Source organism: Alosa sapidissima, chromosome 3 (assembly GCF_018492685.1).
Source record: "Alosa sapidissima isolate fAloSap1 chromosome 3, fAloSap1.pri, whole genome shotgun sequence".
Lineage (NCBI taxonomy): Eukaryota > Metazoa > Chordata > Actinopteri > Clupeiformes > Clupeidae > Alosa > Alosa sapidissima.
The window spans coordinates 20,513,490-20,528,502 of NC_055959.1; the positions used below are offsets into that span (position 1 = coordinate 20,513,490).

A 15,013-nucleotide genomic window follows, 5' to 3' on the forward strand; every position below is an offset into this window, starting at 1 on the left:
TTGCTATGGGAAAATAACATGGGGAGAGAATTATTGCACTCTCCCGGGGATGCAGAAGTCTGAAATGCAGACATTTTGCTCAACACACTTTTTCTGCCTTCGAGTGGTAGGCTAACTGTGATTTTCGGTAGGCCTACGTTAAGACAGCAACTTAGATTTTTGCTACCCCAGACCTAAGGTAGTTAGGTTAAATTAACACCCTGATCTCCTTATAGGCAAGGATGGCAGTTTTGGTTCCTTTTTGTAGGCGAACTTCAGAGGTCTGTTGGGAAGCATACAGGAAGGGGCTGAATGTGTGTAGTAGGCTATACACAGCTGCCATACTGGCTTTACAAACTAAGCCCATGCATTTCTATGGATGCTGTGTCTCCCAATTAGAAATTCTCTGGGCTACAATACAAAAATCAAGTCAAAAGCTGGGCCAAATATCCAGTCAAGAAAATCTGGTTGTGTACAGGTGACTGATTGCTGCAATACTATCAATAATAGTTTTCTCTGTATGGAAATACTGCTTTGTTCTACTACTGGCTCACAAAAACTTTGTTCTCTTAATGTAGATTCATACACCAAAGCTATAGAAAAATATCAGCGGCTGATGGACACTTCTAGTATTGAGGCGGAAGAAGATGCGAGCGTCCAGAAAAGGCAGTGCAGGGTCACGTGATGGTAAGACCTCTTAAAGGAGAATTCCGGTGTGATATTGACCTAAAGTGTGTTGAAACATGATACCGAGTGTGAACGTATGTCTCATAGCCCATCTCGGGTTAGCCCACCTCAAAATCTGGCGCTAGTTAGCCGATGCTACCAACAGCTTTTTCAATGGTGGAATTCTCCTTTAAATACAGACTACATTATTTACACAATTCAAATATTCTTTTTGCAATCAGTGCAGATTGTATGGTCTTTTATTTCAGATGAAACCGTTCCGCAAGCAAGAGAGCATTCCAGGATGGTGCGTGTGCCTTGAAGCCCTGTAAGTTAACATTTATACATGTATTTAAGAAACCAGTTGAGTCATATTTCCTACCATAGAACTACTGACATTCATGTTTATTAACCTGGTGCATATCATGTGACTGTTCTGATGTATTTGTCTCTTCCTGCCTTTTTTTAGGTCAGCAGATGTCACTGCCTCCACCACCTGCATGTGAGTTTTTCTTTTTAGCGATTGTTTAATGTAACAGCATAGCAAACCGTCCATGCCCCCGTGAATATTTCACTGTTTCAAGGACGAAATCAAGAGTGTCCAAAGGGGTGAAAACCACTTTAAATCGGGTCACATTATTGACTGTTGTGTGTCCGAGGGTTAGCTTGTGGGTTTTGTAAGGGCCAGCATGAGGGACAAGACCTACAAAGTTGTGTGGTGAGTTTTGCAAGGTTGGTAATGCTAGTTAACATTAGCTAGGCTACTATAGCCTTCATACTGTACGAGTCATATCATCAATCATTAACCTAGAAATACTAATTCATACATTTAATGAACATTTTGCGTAATAATGCAAAGCAAACTGAATATGGTGGTCCAAGAGCAGACCATGCACCAGGATCGCAGTCAGATACGAAGCACTGCACAATGTTGCTAACTGTGACAGGGCCCTCAGGTTTATCCAACTAAATGGATGAGGCCAGAGGCAGTAGTATAAACAATGTTATATTTATTATTTCTTTTCTTCGTTTAAAATGGATGGCAGGGGTGTACAGTAGGTAAATCCGATAAAAACAAAATCAGAATACACAATACGAAATAATCAAAGAAAACAAAATGTAATACACATAATCATAAATGAAATGCCCAGTGGATTGGTGGCTGCTACACGGCCTGAATTAACACAGGTACAGTAACCCTCGGACGGCTGCCCAGCCCCAAAAGTGATCTATGGCCATACACACACACAAACACAAGTGTAACACTCAAGCTTTCTAAATACAACCCACACGAGTATAAATAGGTGTTCAGTACACGCTCAACCACTAGAATGTGCCCTCACCGCAAACTAGGGGAAGGCGGCAGTCCTAGAGTACCTTAACTGTGTGACCTAATAGACCTAGCAGGCCATACTAGCAAACAGGGGGAAGGAGGGGCATTCAATAAAGGAAACAAAAACAAGACAACCACGCTATTCAGCGCCAGTGGAGTGCTACCGATACAGCTACAATGAATAGCAGAAGCTATAATGAACTAATACTACCTGGGACATAGACCCCTATGGCCCAAGAGTAACAGTCTACTGTGTGGAGAAACTAGGTTGGGAGTCACAAAGAACTCAATATGAACTAATACCACCTGGGGCATAGATAGACCCCTATGCCCCAGGAGTAACAGTCTCCCGTGTGGATAAGCTAAGTCAGGGGTTACAAGAACCCATTAAAAACTAATACTGCCGGGGGGAAGAATAAGTCTCAATAGCCTCGGAGTAACAGTCTGAAATCGCTAACTAGCTGCTAATATGAGCTCAGGGATGGCAACAGCACTACACCTGGTCGTGTAACAGACCCTGGCAAACAGTGTAAATGCACCAGTGTATCACACTCAGACAAGCATACAACACAAAGAAAATAAACCAACACAAACAAGCATACTGTACAACCAACTTTGACGTGCTGTTAGGTTAACACTCACTAATACCAAAAGAAACTCTAATGGGGGAAAACAGTGGTCAAACTGTAATAGACAGCCAGCTGTGATCTACAACAGAGAGAAACGTTTAACACCCTGGTCCATGGTTATGTCGCGTTTCATAACAATACACAACAGTTTTTATGAAGTTTAATTGTTCATAAGTCAAACGACATGTAAAAAAGAAAACATTGTACCAGATACATATTTAAAATAGGACCGTTGCACTGTTAGAACAATAAACAATGCCTACCTCGGCCTTTTCCACAATGCGAGCTAGCCCAGGGCAACAGGAGCAGAGGAGGGAGTAGTCACAGGGAAACAGGAGTAGGGAGGAGATGACAGTCTATAGCAAGATGAGCCAAACGTTACGACACTACAACCACCTGCCCCGTGTTCAAACTACGTGGCTAAACACAAACTCTCACTTTATGCTATTACCTACATGTCAGACAAACGTTCGTGGTCTACAGCAGTGGCAACAACTCACATTAAAAGTGTAAGGAGTACATGAAACATTCCACCTACCCAGACCACAGCGAGGGAGTTGTTCGCAACCAAAACCCAGCATGAAGTGCGCGGTTTGTACCGACCAGCGACAAGCAACTTGCGTACCAAACAATTTGGGAGAGCTTCTTTTGTGTTTGTCGGGAAGGAAGTTACGTACCCATGACCCCCAGCCCGCACGCCCAGGTGATTGCAATTAGTCGTGATCCTGACCTGATCACATACACCCCAGCTTTTAATGTTCACCGACCCGGTGAACCAACTCTGACATAATACTACACAAAGAGGAGAGAGAGAGAGAGAGAGAGCGAAACATTATCAGCAGCATTCACCTACACTGTACCTGACCCTGAGTTGTTGGAGGCAGACTGTGGTAGGTGAAAGGGGTTAGAGTGTTGCCCAGCTGTACAGCGTCTCGAACGTCTAAGGGTAGACATGAGTATAGGGTTCCTAGCTGGGCTACCAGATGCCTGCACAGGGGGGGAATCTACAGGTTCGGGTGACATGGGATCCATACCTAATTCTCCCTCTGTAGGTGGTATAACCAACTGTTCCACTGGGGGCAGGGGTGGACTCGCATTGCTTGCTCGAGTGGAACCACTCGGTAAACTCTCGCCTCTGAGGCCCGGCAGAGGGTCATGGCTTCCTATGGTACTTGGTCTGGCCGATGTGATGGATACTCTCCAAATGCTGTCGTCCTCGGAGTCATCTGGAGTGGTAACCTCCCTGTATGTTGGAGATGGAGGATGAGTGGCATCAGCCACTAGGGATGGGGTACCAACGGCTCCATGCACCGGCGGAGGGTGGTGGATTGCCTCTGTTTGCCTGCCCTCTGTCCCACCTGGGACTGGTTTTATCTCGGTGCGATGTAAGACTTTGCAGGGGCCGCCGTCACCCAGGGGCTTGATCTTGTAAAGGGTGCCCACCTCATCCAAGCATTCCAACACCTCATAGACTGTAGAACTCCAGATGTCCTGTATCTTGTGCCTACCATGGAAGTGGTTCTTACAGTACACCAAGGTGCCTCTTGACAGGATGGGGGCGGGGTCAGCATGGTCTCGTCTCCGGTAGGCTGCAGCAGCTTCCAGCTTTTCCCGGGCATTACTATACACCGCCAACAGATGTTCTTTGTGTTGCCCCATCCAGTCAGCTGTATTGGCGTATGGGGGATCTTCTTCTATGACACCAAGTAACTGGTCCACGGGGAGCCGAGGCTTCTGCCCGAACATCAATTCATACGGGCAGTGTTGGGTGGAGTGATGCACTGTGGTGTTATAGGCAAAAAGAAGCTGTGGGAGCAGTTGGGGCCATTTTCTCTTCTTGTCTGGGGGCAGTGTCCGCAAGAGGTCGTGGAGAGTGCGGTTAAACCGCTCACACTGTCCATTCCCCTCCGGATGGTAGGGGGTGGTCCGACTCTTCTGAACGCCATACAGTGCACATAGCTGATGCAGTAGCTCTCCTTCAAAACACCTGCCTTGGTCAGAATGGATCCGCTGTGGTACCCCGTAGATATAGAACCATTTCTCCACCAGCACCTTCACAACAGTCTTGGCTTTTTGATCTGGGGTGGGATACGCCTGTGTGAACTTGGAAAATACGTCTGTCACCACCAGAACGTTCTCCTGCCCGCTGCTGGCCCGATCAAGGATGGTGAAGTCAATTGCTATAATCTCCAGGGGTCTGGTAGCCAGAAGACTGCCCATAAATGTTCTAACTCTGGGTTGGGTAGCTTTTGCTACTGTACAACGTTGACATTCATCACACCACCGCTTGATATCCTGACACATCTTGGGCCAATAACACCGTTGACGGATTAAGGCTGTAGTCCGGTCCACTCCTTGATGGCCGTGGTTATTGTGCAGGCCAGTTAGAACTTCTCCCCGCAGAGCTGCGGGTAACAGCAGCTGGAAAACCTGGGCTCTGGATGGGGGAATCTGCACTTCCCTGTACAGCACACCTTCTCTCTCTCTGATTCGGGGCCACTGTCTGGCAAGCTCTCGAACTCCAGCAGGTGCGGTCTTCAATTCGATAGCAGTCGGTGGATGGTTCCTCCTCCAAAAGCGCATAAATGCCACAATGCAAGGATCGGCCGCTTGGAGTACTCTTAAGTCCTTCTTACTCCGTGATGGTGCAGCTTCAACTTCACAGATGTTGGCCACCTGGGGGCCCAGCCCAGGGGCCACGCTACTCAGTGCACATTGCGGGGGAACTGGAACACCTGGCATGACAAGCCCACTTGAAAGGGATTCGACCCCCTGGGGGCCCAGCCCAGGGGTCTCAGCGCGCATCACCCATGTAGGGAGGGGAGGATCCCCTGAAACGATAGCACCCACCTTGAGTGGATCAGCCACCCGGGGGCCCAGCCCGGGGGTCTGAGTTCGCATCACACCCGTAGGGAGGGCAGGAGCCCTGGGTACAATAGCCCCCACTTCCAGTGAATCAACCACCCGGGGGCCCAGCCCGGGGGTCTCACCTGGCATGGAACATTGAGGAAGAACAGACACCTCTGGGGTAGCTGATGGAGAGGCCGGGGTAGAGGGCAGTCGGGACAGTGCATCCGCATTGCGGTTGGCGGTGCCGGGTCGGTACTTGATCTCGTAGTCAAAGAGAGCCAACTGGGACACCCAGCGTTGTTCCACGGCCGCCAACTTGGCTGATTGCAGGTAACTTAGCGGGTTGTTGTCCGTGTAAACTGTAAACTTGTGACCAAGAAGGTACTCACGGAATTTTTCGGTAACCGCCCACTTCAGGCCTACAAGCTCCAGCTTCATTGAACTGTAGTTGGTCATATTCCTTTCACTGGGGCGGAGACCTCGGCTGGCATATGCAATTGGCCGTCGCTGCCCAGCCTGCTCTTGCGATAATACCGCGCCCAACCCAGAATTACTTGCATCAGTCTCTACGATAAATGGGAGTGTGAAATCCGCATATCCTAGGACGGGGGCATAAATCAGTCGTTCTTTCAAGGCTGAGAAGGCTGTTTCACAGGCTCCAGTCCAGTGCTGTGCGAAGGAACCCTGGATCCGAGGCCCAGGTCTCTTGCGGGTACCCTGTAGGGCACCTACCAGCTTATGCAAAGGGGCTGCAAGGCTTGCAAACCCCTCCACAAATCGCCTATAATATGAGGCGAACCCAAGGAAGGAACGAAGCTCTTTGACTGTGGAGGGCCTCTTCCATTCTGCAACCACTCGGATCTTCTCAGGATCGGTGGCCACTCCTGCTGCAGATATCACATGCCCCAAGTAGCTGACCTCAGTCTGAAAAAAACGGCATTTCTTTAGCTTCAGTTTCAGGTCTTGTTGCTGAAGTCGGGTCAATACCATCTCTAGGCGCTCAAGGTGTTGTTGGAACGTGGTGGAGAAGATCACGATGTCGTCCAGGTACAATAAGAGGGCATGGAAGCTCTGATCTCCAAAAATGCGCTCCATTAAGCGTTGGAAAGTACCTGGAGCGTTACACAGCCCAAAGGGCATCCTGTTGAATTCAAAAAGCCCAAAGGGCGTGCAAAACGCGGTCTTCTCACGATCTTGCTCGCTGACTGGGACTTGGTTATAGCCACTGGCTAAGTCCAAGGTACTGAACCACTTGGCTCCACTCAATGCATCCAGGGACTCTTCTATCCTGGGAAGTGGGAATGCGTCCTTACGTGTCTTGGCGTTGAGCTGGCGGTAGTCGACACACAGGCGAATTGAACCATCTTTCTTCTGGACCACCACAATAGGTGATGCATAAGGACTGCAACTGGGCCTGACGATGTTATGGTCTAGCAACTCTTGGACGTGCTTTTTCACCAAGTCATATTGAGAAGGTGGAAGGCGGCGATACCGTTGCCGCACAGGGGCATCATCCAGCAAGGGAATGGTGTGTTGGACTAAGTTGGTACATCCTAAGTCCCCATCACTCTGACTGAATGTATTGCTGTACTTCTCCAACAGCCCGCGAGCTTCCTGCTGTTCTTGATCTGACAATGTGGGCCAGGTAAGCTGGGAAAAGCTTGTATCGGTGTGTTCTCCTGTGTGAATGGACTGGATAAAGGCTATCTGCTCGTGACTGTCTCCCTGGATTTCAAAGTTGATGGCAGAAGCAGAAACCGGTGAGGTGGCAACATAAAGTTTCCCGAGCACGGTCTTTGGCCAAAGCCACTGATCTTGACATCCGATATTAACAACTGGCACTTGAACCCGGCCACAAGTGACGGAAAGGTAAGCTGTTGGAATGAGCAGGTTACCTGGCAGATGGCCATCAGTGAACGATACAGGCTCTAGAAGAGCAGACGGAAGTGTGGACCCCAATCCTGGGTGGCAAGTGGCTGGAACCAGCTTCATGGACCCTGCTGGCACTTGGATCGCTGGCCCTGGCTGCACCCGTACAGAACCCACTTTGCCACTCTCCAAGGCACGTTCAAGATGTTGACATTCAGACAGGGCTTGCTGCCACACCCTGCCAGCCTGCCGGACATCAGGGGATCGAAATAAGGCGCTGCCATGGTCGACAAACAATTCTTGATAGCACTTGCTGATAATGTTCATTCCAAGGAGGCCGGGAACAGAATCTTTGCGGGCCTGGGCGTCTGGGTCAGCTGGGTCTTTAATGACGAGGATACCCATTTTAGGCAGGGTTCGGCCAAAAAGATGTACATCTAGTTCTAGATATCCTAAGTATGGTATCTCCAAGCCGTTTGCTGCTTTTAACTTAAGCCAGTTACAAGATTGTAAACCAGTGTGAAAAAGGGGTTGTAACTGCTGCTCGAAAAATTTCTGGGTGACTGTAGTCACCATAGAGCCAGTGTCCAGCAAGCAAGCCACCGCCACACCCCCAATCTTAACCTCTACTACTGGACATTTGCCAATGAGTTGTCGTGTGCCTATTAATGTCAAGCCCAATGACTCCCCACCCAACGTTTGGGCCATAACGTCAGGGGGTACTAGTTTTCCGGCTGCTGCCGAGGGAGAGAGTGGGACTCTATCTCTGCTCTAGGAGCAGCATTTGGAGGTTGACAAAAACGTGCAATATGGCCAGGTTGGTTACATCGCAAACATATGGGCTTGCCATCAGCTTGGAAACGATAACGAGAGCTACGCACAAGTGGCCTACGGATGGACTGGTCAGGTAGCAAAGGGGAATCGAGACGGCGCAAAATGGTGTCTAATTGAGACTGTTGCTTACGGAGACTCTCTTTTAGCTCAGTCAACTCATTGGTAGGCTTAACAGACACTGCGTTGGAGTCAACATCATGCTCTTGGACTACATTGGTACTACAGGAATGTGCACGGGGCCTAGGGTCACTAGAGTGCTCACCCTCCTCTACCCAACGAATAGCTTCACTACGGACATCATAGAAAGTGATAGTTGGGTGGAGCCGTACTTGACGTCGCAGCTCCCGTTTCAACATACTGTCCCCTACATGCTCTATGAACTGATCACGCAATACCACATCAGGATTCGCAAAACAGACCGGATCCCTCCTCTTTACAGCTTCCATCATGTGCATAAGAGCATGGGAGTATTCCCTCAAAGACTCCCCTGCAAGTTGCCGTCGCTGGAAAAACTGCTTCTGTAGACTAATATAGGAGTGGGAGCAACCATAAATACTGGTAAGTATACCAAAGATCTTATCGGGGTCATCTCTATCGGAAGCAGGGCGAAACTTAACCTCGGTCCTGGCCTCACCATCTAACAAATCAAAAATAGTCAAAACCTGTTCGGAAAGTGGCATATGCCGTGAAGATAAGTGGCGGCGGGCCTCCTCCACCCAATCCTCCACCGTTAAAGAATCATGAGACAGTCTCCCAGAGAACCGTGGGCACTTACGCTCACGAGGGATATACACATAGCGTTCTACTACTCCAGTTGGGGCTGGTCTAACGGCCTCATTTACAGGACCAGGCCTAGGGGACTGACCTGGCAAACTATCGGGTGTTGGCGGAACTGACCTTTGGGCGACCTCTTCCCTAAGTTTTGTGTTGTCTGCCTGCAATTGCTGCACAAGCTCAGTCAGGGTTCTAAGTTGAGCTGCCATCTCCTCATTGTCCATCCTTACACTTAGTCTGCAATAAGGACGAGAGGGAACAAACAAACAAACGAGGGAAAAAAAAAAAAAAAAAAAAGTATAAAAAAAAAAATATATATATATATATATACACACACAGAAAGGACAGCAGTCACAATTACGAAGCACTATGCAGGCGCCAACGCTCCAGCAATGGTGTTGACGACGGGAATTAGAAGTTCCTTCGGCCCGGCCTTCTTGCTTCCAGGAATGGGACGAACACACTCTTCAACCACTGTTTTCCCCAACCAGCTAACTAGCAACTATGGTAAAAGATGTTCACTCACACAACACCAAAGATCAAAACAAACAGAAAAAAAAATAATTTAACAGCCTCTTCATGAACCCTGCTCGCAGCGCCAAATGTGACAGGGCCCTCAGGTTTATCCAACTAAATGGATGAGGCCAGAGGCAGTAGTATAAACAATGTTATATTTATTATTTCTTTTCTTCGTTTAAAATGGATGGCAGGGGTGTACAGTAGGTAAATCCGATAAAAACAAAATCAGAATACACAATACGAAATAATCAAAGAAAACAAAATGTAATACACATAATCATAAATGAAATGCCCAGTGGATTGGTGGCTGCTACACGGCCTGAATTAACACAGGTACAGTAACCCTCGGACGGCTGCCCAGCCCCAAAAGTGATCTATGGCCATACACACACACAAACACAAGTGTAACACTCAAGCTTTCTAAATACAACCCACACGAGTATAAATAGGTGTTCAGTACACGCTCAACCACTAGAATGTGCCCTCACCGCAAACTAGGGGAAGGCGGCAGTCCTAGAGTACCTTAACTGTGTGACCTAATAGACCTAGCAGGCCATACTAGCAAACAGGGGGAAGGAGGGGCATTCAATAAAGGAAACAAAAACAAGACAACCACGCTATTCAGCGCCAGTGGAGTGCTACCGATACAGCTACAATGAATAGCAGAAGCTATAATGAACTAATACTACCTGGGACATAGACCCCTATGGCCCAAGAGTAACAGTCTACTGTGTGGAGAAACTAGGTTGGGAGTCACAAAGAACTCAATATGAACTAATACCACCTGGGGCATAGATAGACCCCTATGCCCCAGGAGTAACAGTCTCCCGTGTGGATAAGCTAAGTCAGGGATTACAAGAACCCATTAAAAACTAATACTGCCGGGGGGAAGAATAAGTCTCAATAGCCTCGGAGTAACAGTCTGAAATCGCTAACTAGCTGCTAATATGAGCTCAGGGATGGCAACAGCACTACACCTGGTCGTGTAACAGACCCTGGCAAACAGTGTAAATGCACCAGTGTATCACACTCAGACAAGCATACAACACAAAGAAAATAAACCAACACAAACAAGCATACTGTACAACCAACTTTGACGTGCTGTTAGGTTAACACTCACTAATACCAAAAGAAACTCTAATGGGGGAAAACAGTGGTCAAACTGTAATAGACAGCCAGCTGTGATCTACAACAGAGAGAAACGTTTAACACCCTGGTCCATGGTTATGTCGCATTTCATAACAATACACAACAGTTTTTATGAAGTTTAATTGTTCATAAGTCAAACGACATGTAAAAAAGAAAACATTGTACCAGATACATATTTAAAATAGGACCGTTGCACTGTTAGAACAATAAACAATGCCTACCTCGGCCTTTTCCACAATGCGAGCTAGCCCAGGGCAACAGGAGCAGAGGAGGGAGTAGTCACAGGGAAACAGGAGTAGGGAGGAGATGACAGTCTATAGCAAGATGAGCCAAACGTTACGACACTACAACCACCTGCCCCGTGTTCAAACTACGTGGCTAAACACAAACTCTCACTTTATGCTATTACCTACATGTCAGACAAACGTTCGTGGTCTACAGCAGTGGCAACAACTCACATTAAAAGTGTAAGGAGTACATGAAACATTCCACCTACCCAGACCACAGCGAGGGAGTTGTTCGCAACCAAAACCCAGCATGAAGTGCGCGGTTTGTACCGACCAGCGACAAGCAACTTGCGTACCAAACAATTTGGGAGAGCTTCTTTTGTGTTTGTCGGGAAGGAAGTTACGTACCCATGACCCCCAGCCCGCACGCCCAGGTGATTGCAATTAGTCGTGATCCTGACCTGATCACATAACGTTAACCGCTTTCACACACACACACACACACGATATAAAATACACGATGGTAAATCTAACATTCAATACCAAAACACGATTATTTGCACGATTACTCCTGAAATAACTGCTATTAACTGCACATTCACTATATAAAAATCACTGTTTGGAGGAAAGGGTTTGCGTGCTGTCGCTGGTTGGAAATTATTTTGCGCTGGTTCGTGTATTGCTTATATATTATTCAGCCTTTGCATCTTAGACGCATTTTGATGAGATTTTCTGTTGTTTAGACACGGCTACAATCACGTAAGATATCCAAAGTGCATAATACTCCATTGTACTTCATTCACCTGAGTATCGCCAATATGGCCGCGCGTGCTGGGTTACCATAGTTACCGGCCAGAACATGACGTCGGTGCAAACCCCTAATGGGAAATTTACTTCCGGAAACTAAGCTCTCTCGGAGGAGGGGCGGGACTGTGATGCTCTATTGAGGTTGAATGGAGACGAAATTCGCCCTGGTTGGGCGAAATGAAAGCGAATCGCCGAGGCAGGCGAAACGAAGTTGGCCAAAGTTTAACTTTATTTAAATAAGGACCATTCGAGAACCAATTCAGGTCCGCGTCTTTGTGTTTGGAGGCGGGAGTTACAAAAAAGTCTGACCAAGATGGCGGAGACTACCTGAGCTGTAACACGAACATTTGTATGTGATTAAAATTTTTCTACATGAACATTGGCACTTGTATCAACACAAATTGTGGTTTATATGCCACACGAACTTAGTCAGAGCACATACACCACTAAATAGACCACTATATATATGTTAGTTTAAGTACTCGATCTTTTTAGCTAGCTGACAGGTGAAATGCTAGTATTTTAAGACATTGGATTGCATTGTAAACCTAGCTAGACAGCTAGGCTACATGCTGCAACACAGGTATAAAATATATTATCTATTATTATCAAGGTCTTATTGACCTTGTTGTTTCTATGAACATGAATTGTTGTTTATAGGCAACATCAACTTAGTCGAGGCATAAAGACCCCTGGATATCTTCATGAAGTACTTAAACGTTTGAACTAGCCGATTAGCCTAATTCGCTCGCTTGCCACCACTGGCTAGACACTGCAGTCAAAAGGTTAGCGGTTTCGCCGTCACGCCCATAGATACGCCCCCGAGGCGAAATTTCGCTGGCCGAAAATCGCGAGGTGTTTCGCTGTGTGGAAACCCACCGTTAGGTACAAATATGGTCCCTTTGCAAAAAGGTACATTAATGATCCAGGAACGGTACATATTAGTACCCTGGAAATCCAGAGTTCTCGCGAGAGCACAATTTGAATGGTGCCCGCAAGATACTCTGGCCACGAGCAATGATCCAAATTTCTTCCATCTCTCGAGCGAGAGGGACCAATCAAATCGGTGTAGGTGGGACAAAGGCGAGCTACACTGATGACTGACACTGATGAATTGTTGTGATTGGTCGTAGCGTTATCCAACTGCGTGCAGTGAGAGTTTCAAATGCATGCTTGGTGCCGCCCCTCGAATTGCCCATTTTCCAGGGTTGCCAGAATTGGGCGGTTTTGCAATCTATTTTGCGGGCAAAAATGGGTTTGGGCGGGTGTATAAAAATTGGGCTGGTTTCGGATCAGTTCGGCGGGTTTTTGTAGCCGAAACAAAGGCACTTCAGACCCTTCTTCCAGCGACCGTCTCTGGTCAGCAGGCAGCAGACTCACACGCACTCACTCACACACCCTCTGGCTGACGTGCCCCCCTAAACTCAGACACTCTCAGCTCACGTCACCTTATGTATCGAAACATGCATTCTAGCCATATAAATGGCATAGTGCATGGTATTTAACCGCGAGATATGCGCTTCACAATGACCGCAATTAGTTGTTAGATATTAACAGCAGACAGTAAAGCCCAGCAGTAATTTATCCAAATCAACACATATTTCAAGTACCATTCATGATGTTGTCAAATATTGAAGTTGTGGGAAGTTTAAGCTGTATGTTTCTTTCATCCCCCATGTCGTTTCATTTATCCCGGTCTGGAGGGACGAATGAAACAAAACGCATGTTCGATTTCTCCTTAAATAAATCCTGAATGGTTTTGTTCAGAGCTGAAAATGCAACTGTATTTGACAGAGGACCGATGTAGTTTGCGTGTGACAAAATATTAGCTTTCAGTGTTTTACGATGTCTTTGTAAATTACGTTTAATTAAAAAGTGTTTCAGTCCGGTTCTCCCCTACTCTGGCGCAGACCGCCATTCAAACACACAGCTCGCGGGGTTTTCAAACTTAGCTAGCTGACTGACAATGTCAATATGCCAAAGTGGGCAAAGAGCATTTTGTCATTACAGTCAATCTCTTCATGAGTGTGCACACTGCTGAAAGATTACCTACGAGACAGGACTTACCCCTTCTTTCAGGGTTGATGGATGTGCGCAGGTCTTGCGCGAATGGCTTGACATAGGACTACGGCCCACGTTCCGTCCAGCCCGACAGTTGTTGAGGAAGTTTGACAAAGCCTAGGCCTACTAGAACTTTTTAATTATTTTTAGGCCTAATAACAATTGCTCAAAGCGATTTTCACGAAGGGCCTAGGGCCATAGGCCTATGTTTTTTGTGTAGAGATGGCCCATGCATGAACGTTCTGCTTCTGCAAAGAGCGCACTGACACCCCTGCTCGTTCAACGCGACTTTCATGAAAACTACGATTAACTGCCTGTCAGGTAGGCCTACTAATTGTTCTAAATTACAGGTGTCAAACTCAAGTTTGCCTTTAGCCTATATCTGGCGTATGAAAATATTTTTTGCGTGTAGTTGCCATGCATGGACGCACTGCTTCTGCAAAGAGCACACTGACACTGTCCTAAATAGCCTATTCAGCGCGATTTTCATGAAAACTCTAGGCCTAACTGCCTGTCTCAGGGAATATATAGCGCCTAGGTAGCCTATTAATTAATTGTTCTAAATCACAGGTGTCAGACTCAAGTTTAACTCAAGCCTTTAGCCTACATTTGGGGTAGGCCTATGAAAATATTTTTTGTGTAGCCTACAGTTTGATTGAATATTGTTTCTGAAATTGGATTGAATAGGCTAAGTCGAAAAATGGGTCATTTTAAAGCTTGTTAATGATTTCAATGTGTTTAAATGAGAAACAAGCAAAAGCAAATTTGGGCGGTTTTTTGTGCATTCTCGCGGTTTTTGACGAGGTTTTGGGCTGGAAAACCTTGTTGGCATCTGGCAACACTGCCATTTTCCTTACTCGTGGCCAGACCCTTAATCTGAAAGATTCCAGGGTCTGGTTTACCAGGCTAACATATTAGTACTTTAGGGGCTCAATTTTGTTCCTTTTAAAGGACAATTCTGGCGCAAAATGAACCTAGGTTAATAACACATTTGTACCGAGTTCGACCGTTCGCTGGGATTTGTTTTCATGCTAGTCGAATGTGACCAGTTTTATTGCAAACCGCTAATTAGCGTTTAACACTAGCCTTCGGGGCACACGTACAGTAGAAAGAAATCGCTATTTCTATACCACTAACAAGGCTCAAAATAGCACCACACTTAGAGAGATTACAAAGTATGATTGTTATGTGTCTAGATTATTGGAAAGAGACTTCAGCTGATTTCTTGCCTACTGAAGGTTGTTCAAATGCAAAACCATGAATAAAAATAGTGTGCATGTTGTATACAAAATTCAGCTTCAGACATTAACAAACAT

At 46.7% G+C, this 15,013-nt stretch overlaps 1 protein-coding gene and 1 long non-coding RNA gene across 6 annotated transcripts in view; one reads left to right on the forward strand and one right to left on the reverse strand.

The window, feature by feature from the left end:
* The first annotated feature begins 259 nt into the window (after nt 1-259).
* LOC121705712 overlaps nt 260-15,013 on the forward strand; it is a 31,635-nt gene continuing 16,881 nt past the window's right edge. Inside the window, exons 1-4 of the long non-coding RNA XR_006030875.1 lie at nt 260-457; nt 558-666; nt 915-973; nt 1,115-1,147. This is a non-coding gene — a long non-coding RNA (uncharacterized LOC121705712). The remainder of the gene's footprint in view (nt 458-557; nt 667-914; nt 974-1,114; nt 1,148-15,013) is intronic.
* LOC121705701 lies at nt 1,676-11,305 on the reverse strand. Of its 5 annotated transcripts, XR_006030872.1 has the most exons (4): nt 10,824-11,305; nt 3,146-9,171; nt 2,871-2,963; nt 1,676-2,686 (listed from the first exon to the last, which is right to left on the reverse strand). XR_006030872.1 is itself a non-coding variant. In XM_042086873.1 (3 exons), the coding sequence occupies exon 3, from the start codon at nt 8,032-8,034 to the stop codon at nt 3,457-3,459; it is 4,578 nt and encodes a 1,525-aa protein (XP_041942807.1). In that variant the 5' UTR covers nt 8,035-9,171; nt 10,824-10,916; nt 11,099-11,305; the 3' UTR covers nt 2,698-3,456. The 5 variants fall into 5 exon arrangements, 3 of the variants coding, with proteins under 3 accessions (XP_041942807.1, XP_041942810.1, XP_041942809.1); XR_006030871.1 differs by lacking the exon at nt 1,676-2,686 and having other exon boundaries at nt 2,698-2,963; XM_042086873.1 differs by lacking the exon at nt 1,676-2,686 and having other exon boundaries at nt 2,698-9,171; nt 10,824-10,916; nt 11,099-11,305.

Excerpts from the sequence above, each read along its gene's own strand:
- LOC121705701 (XM_042086873.1), bottom strand. The coding sequence starts at position 8,034 with ATGGCCCAAACGTTGGGTGGGGAGTCATTGGGCTTGACATTAATAGGC.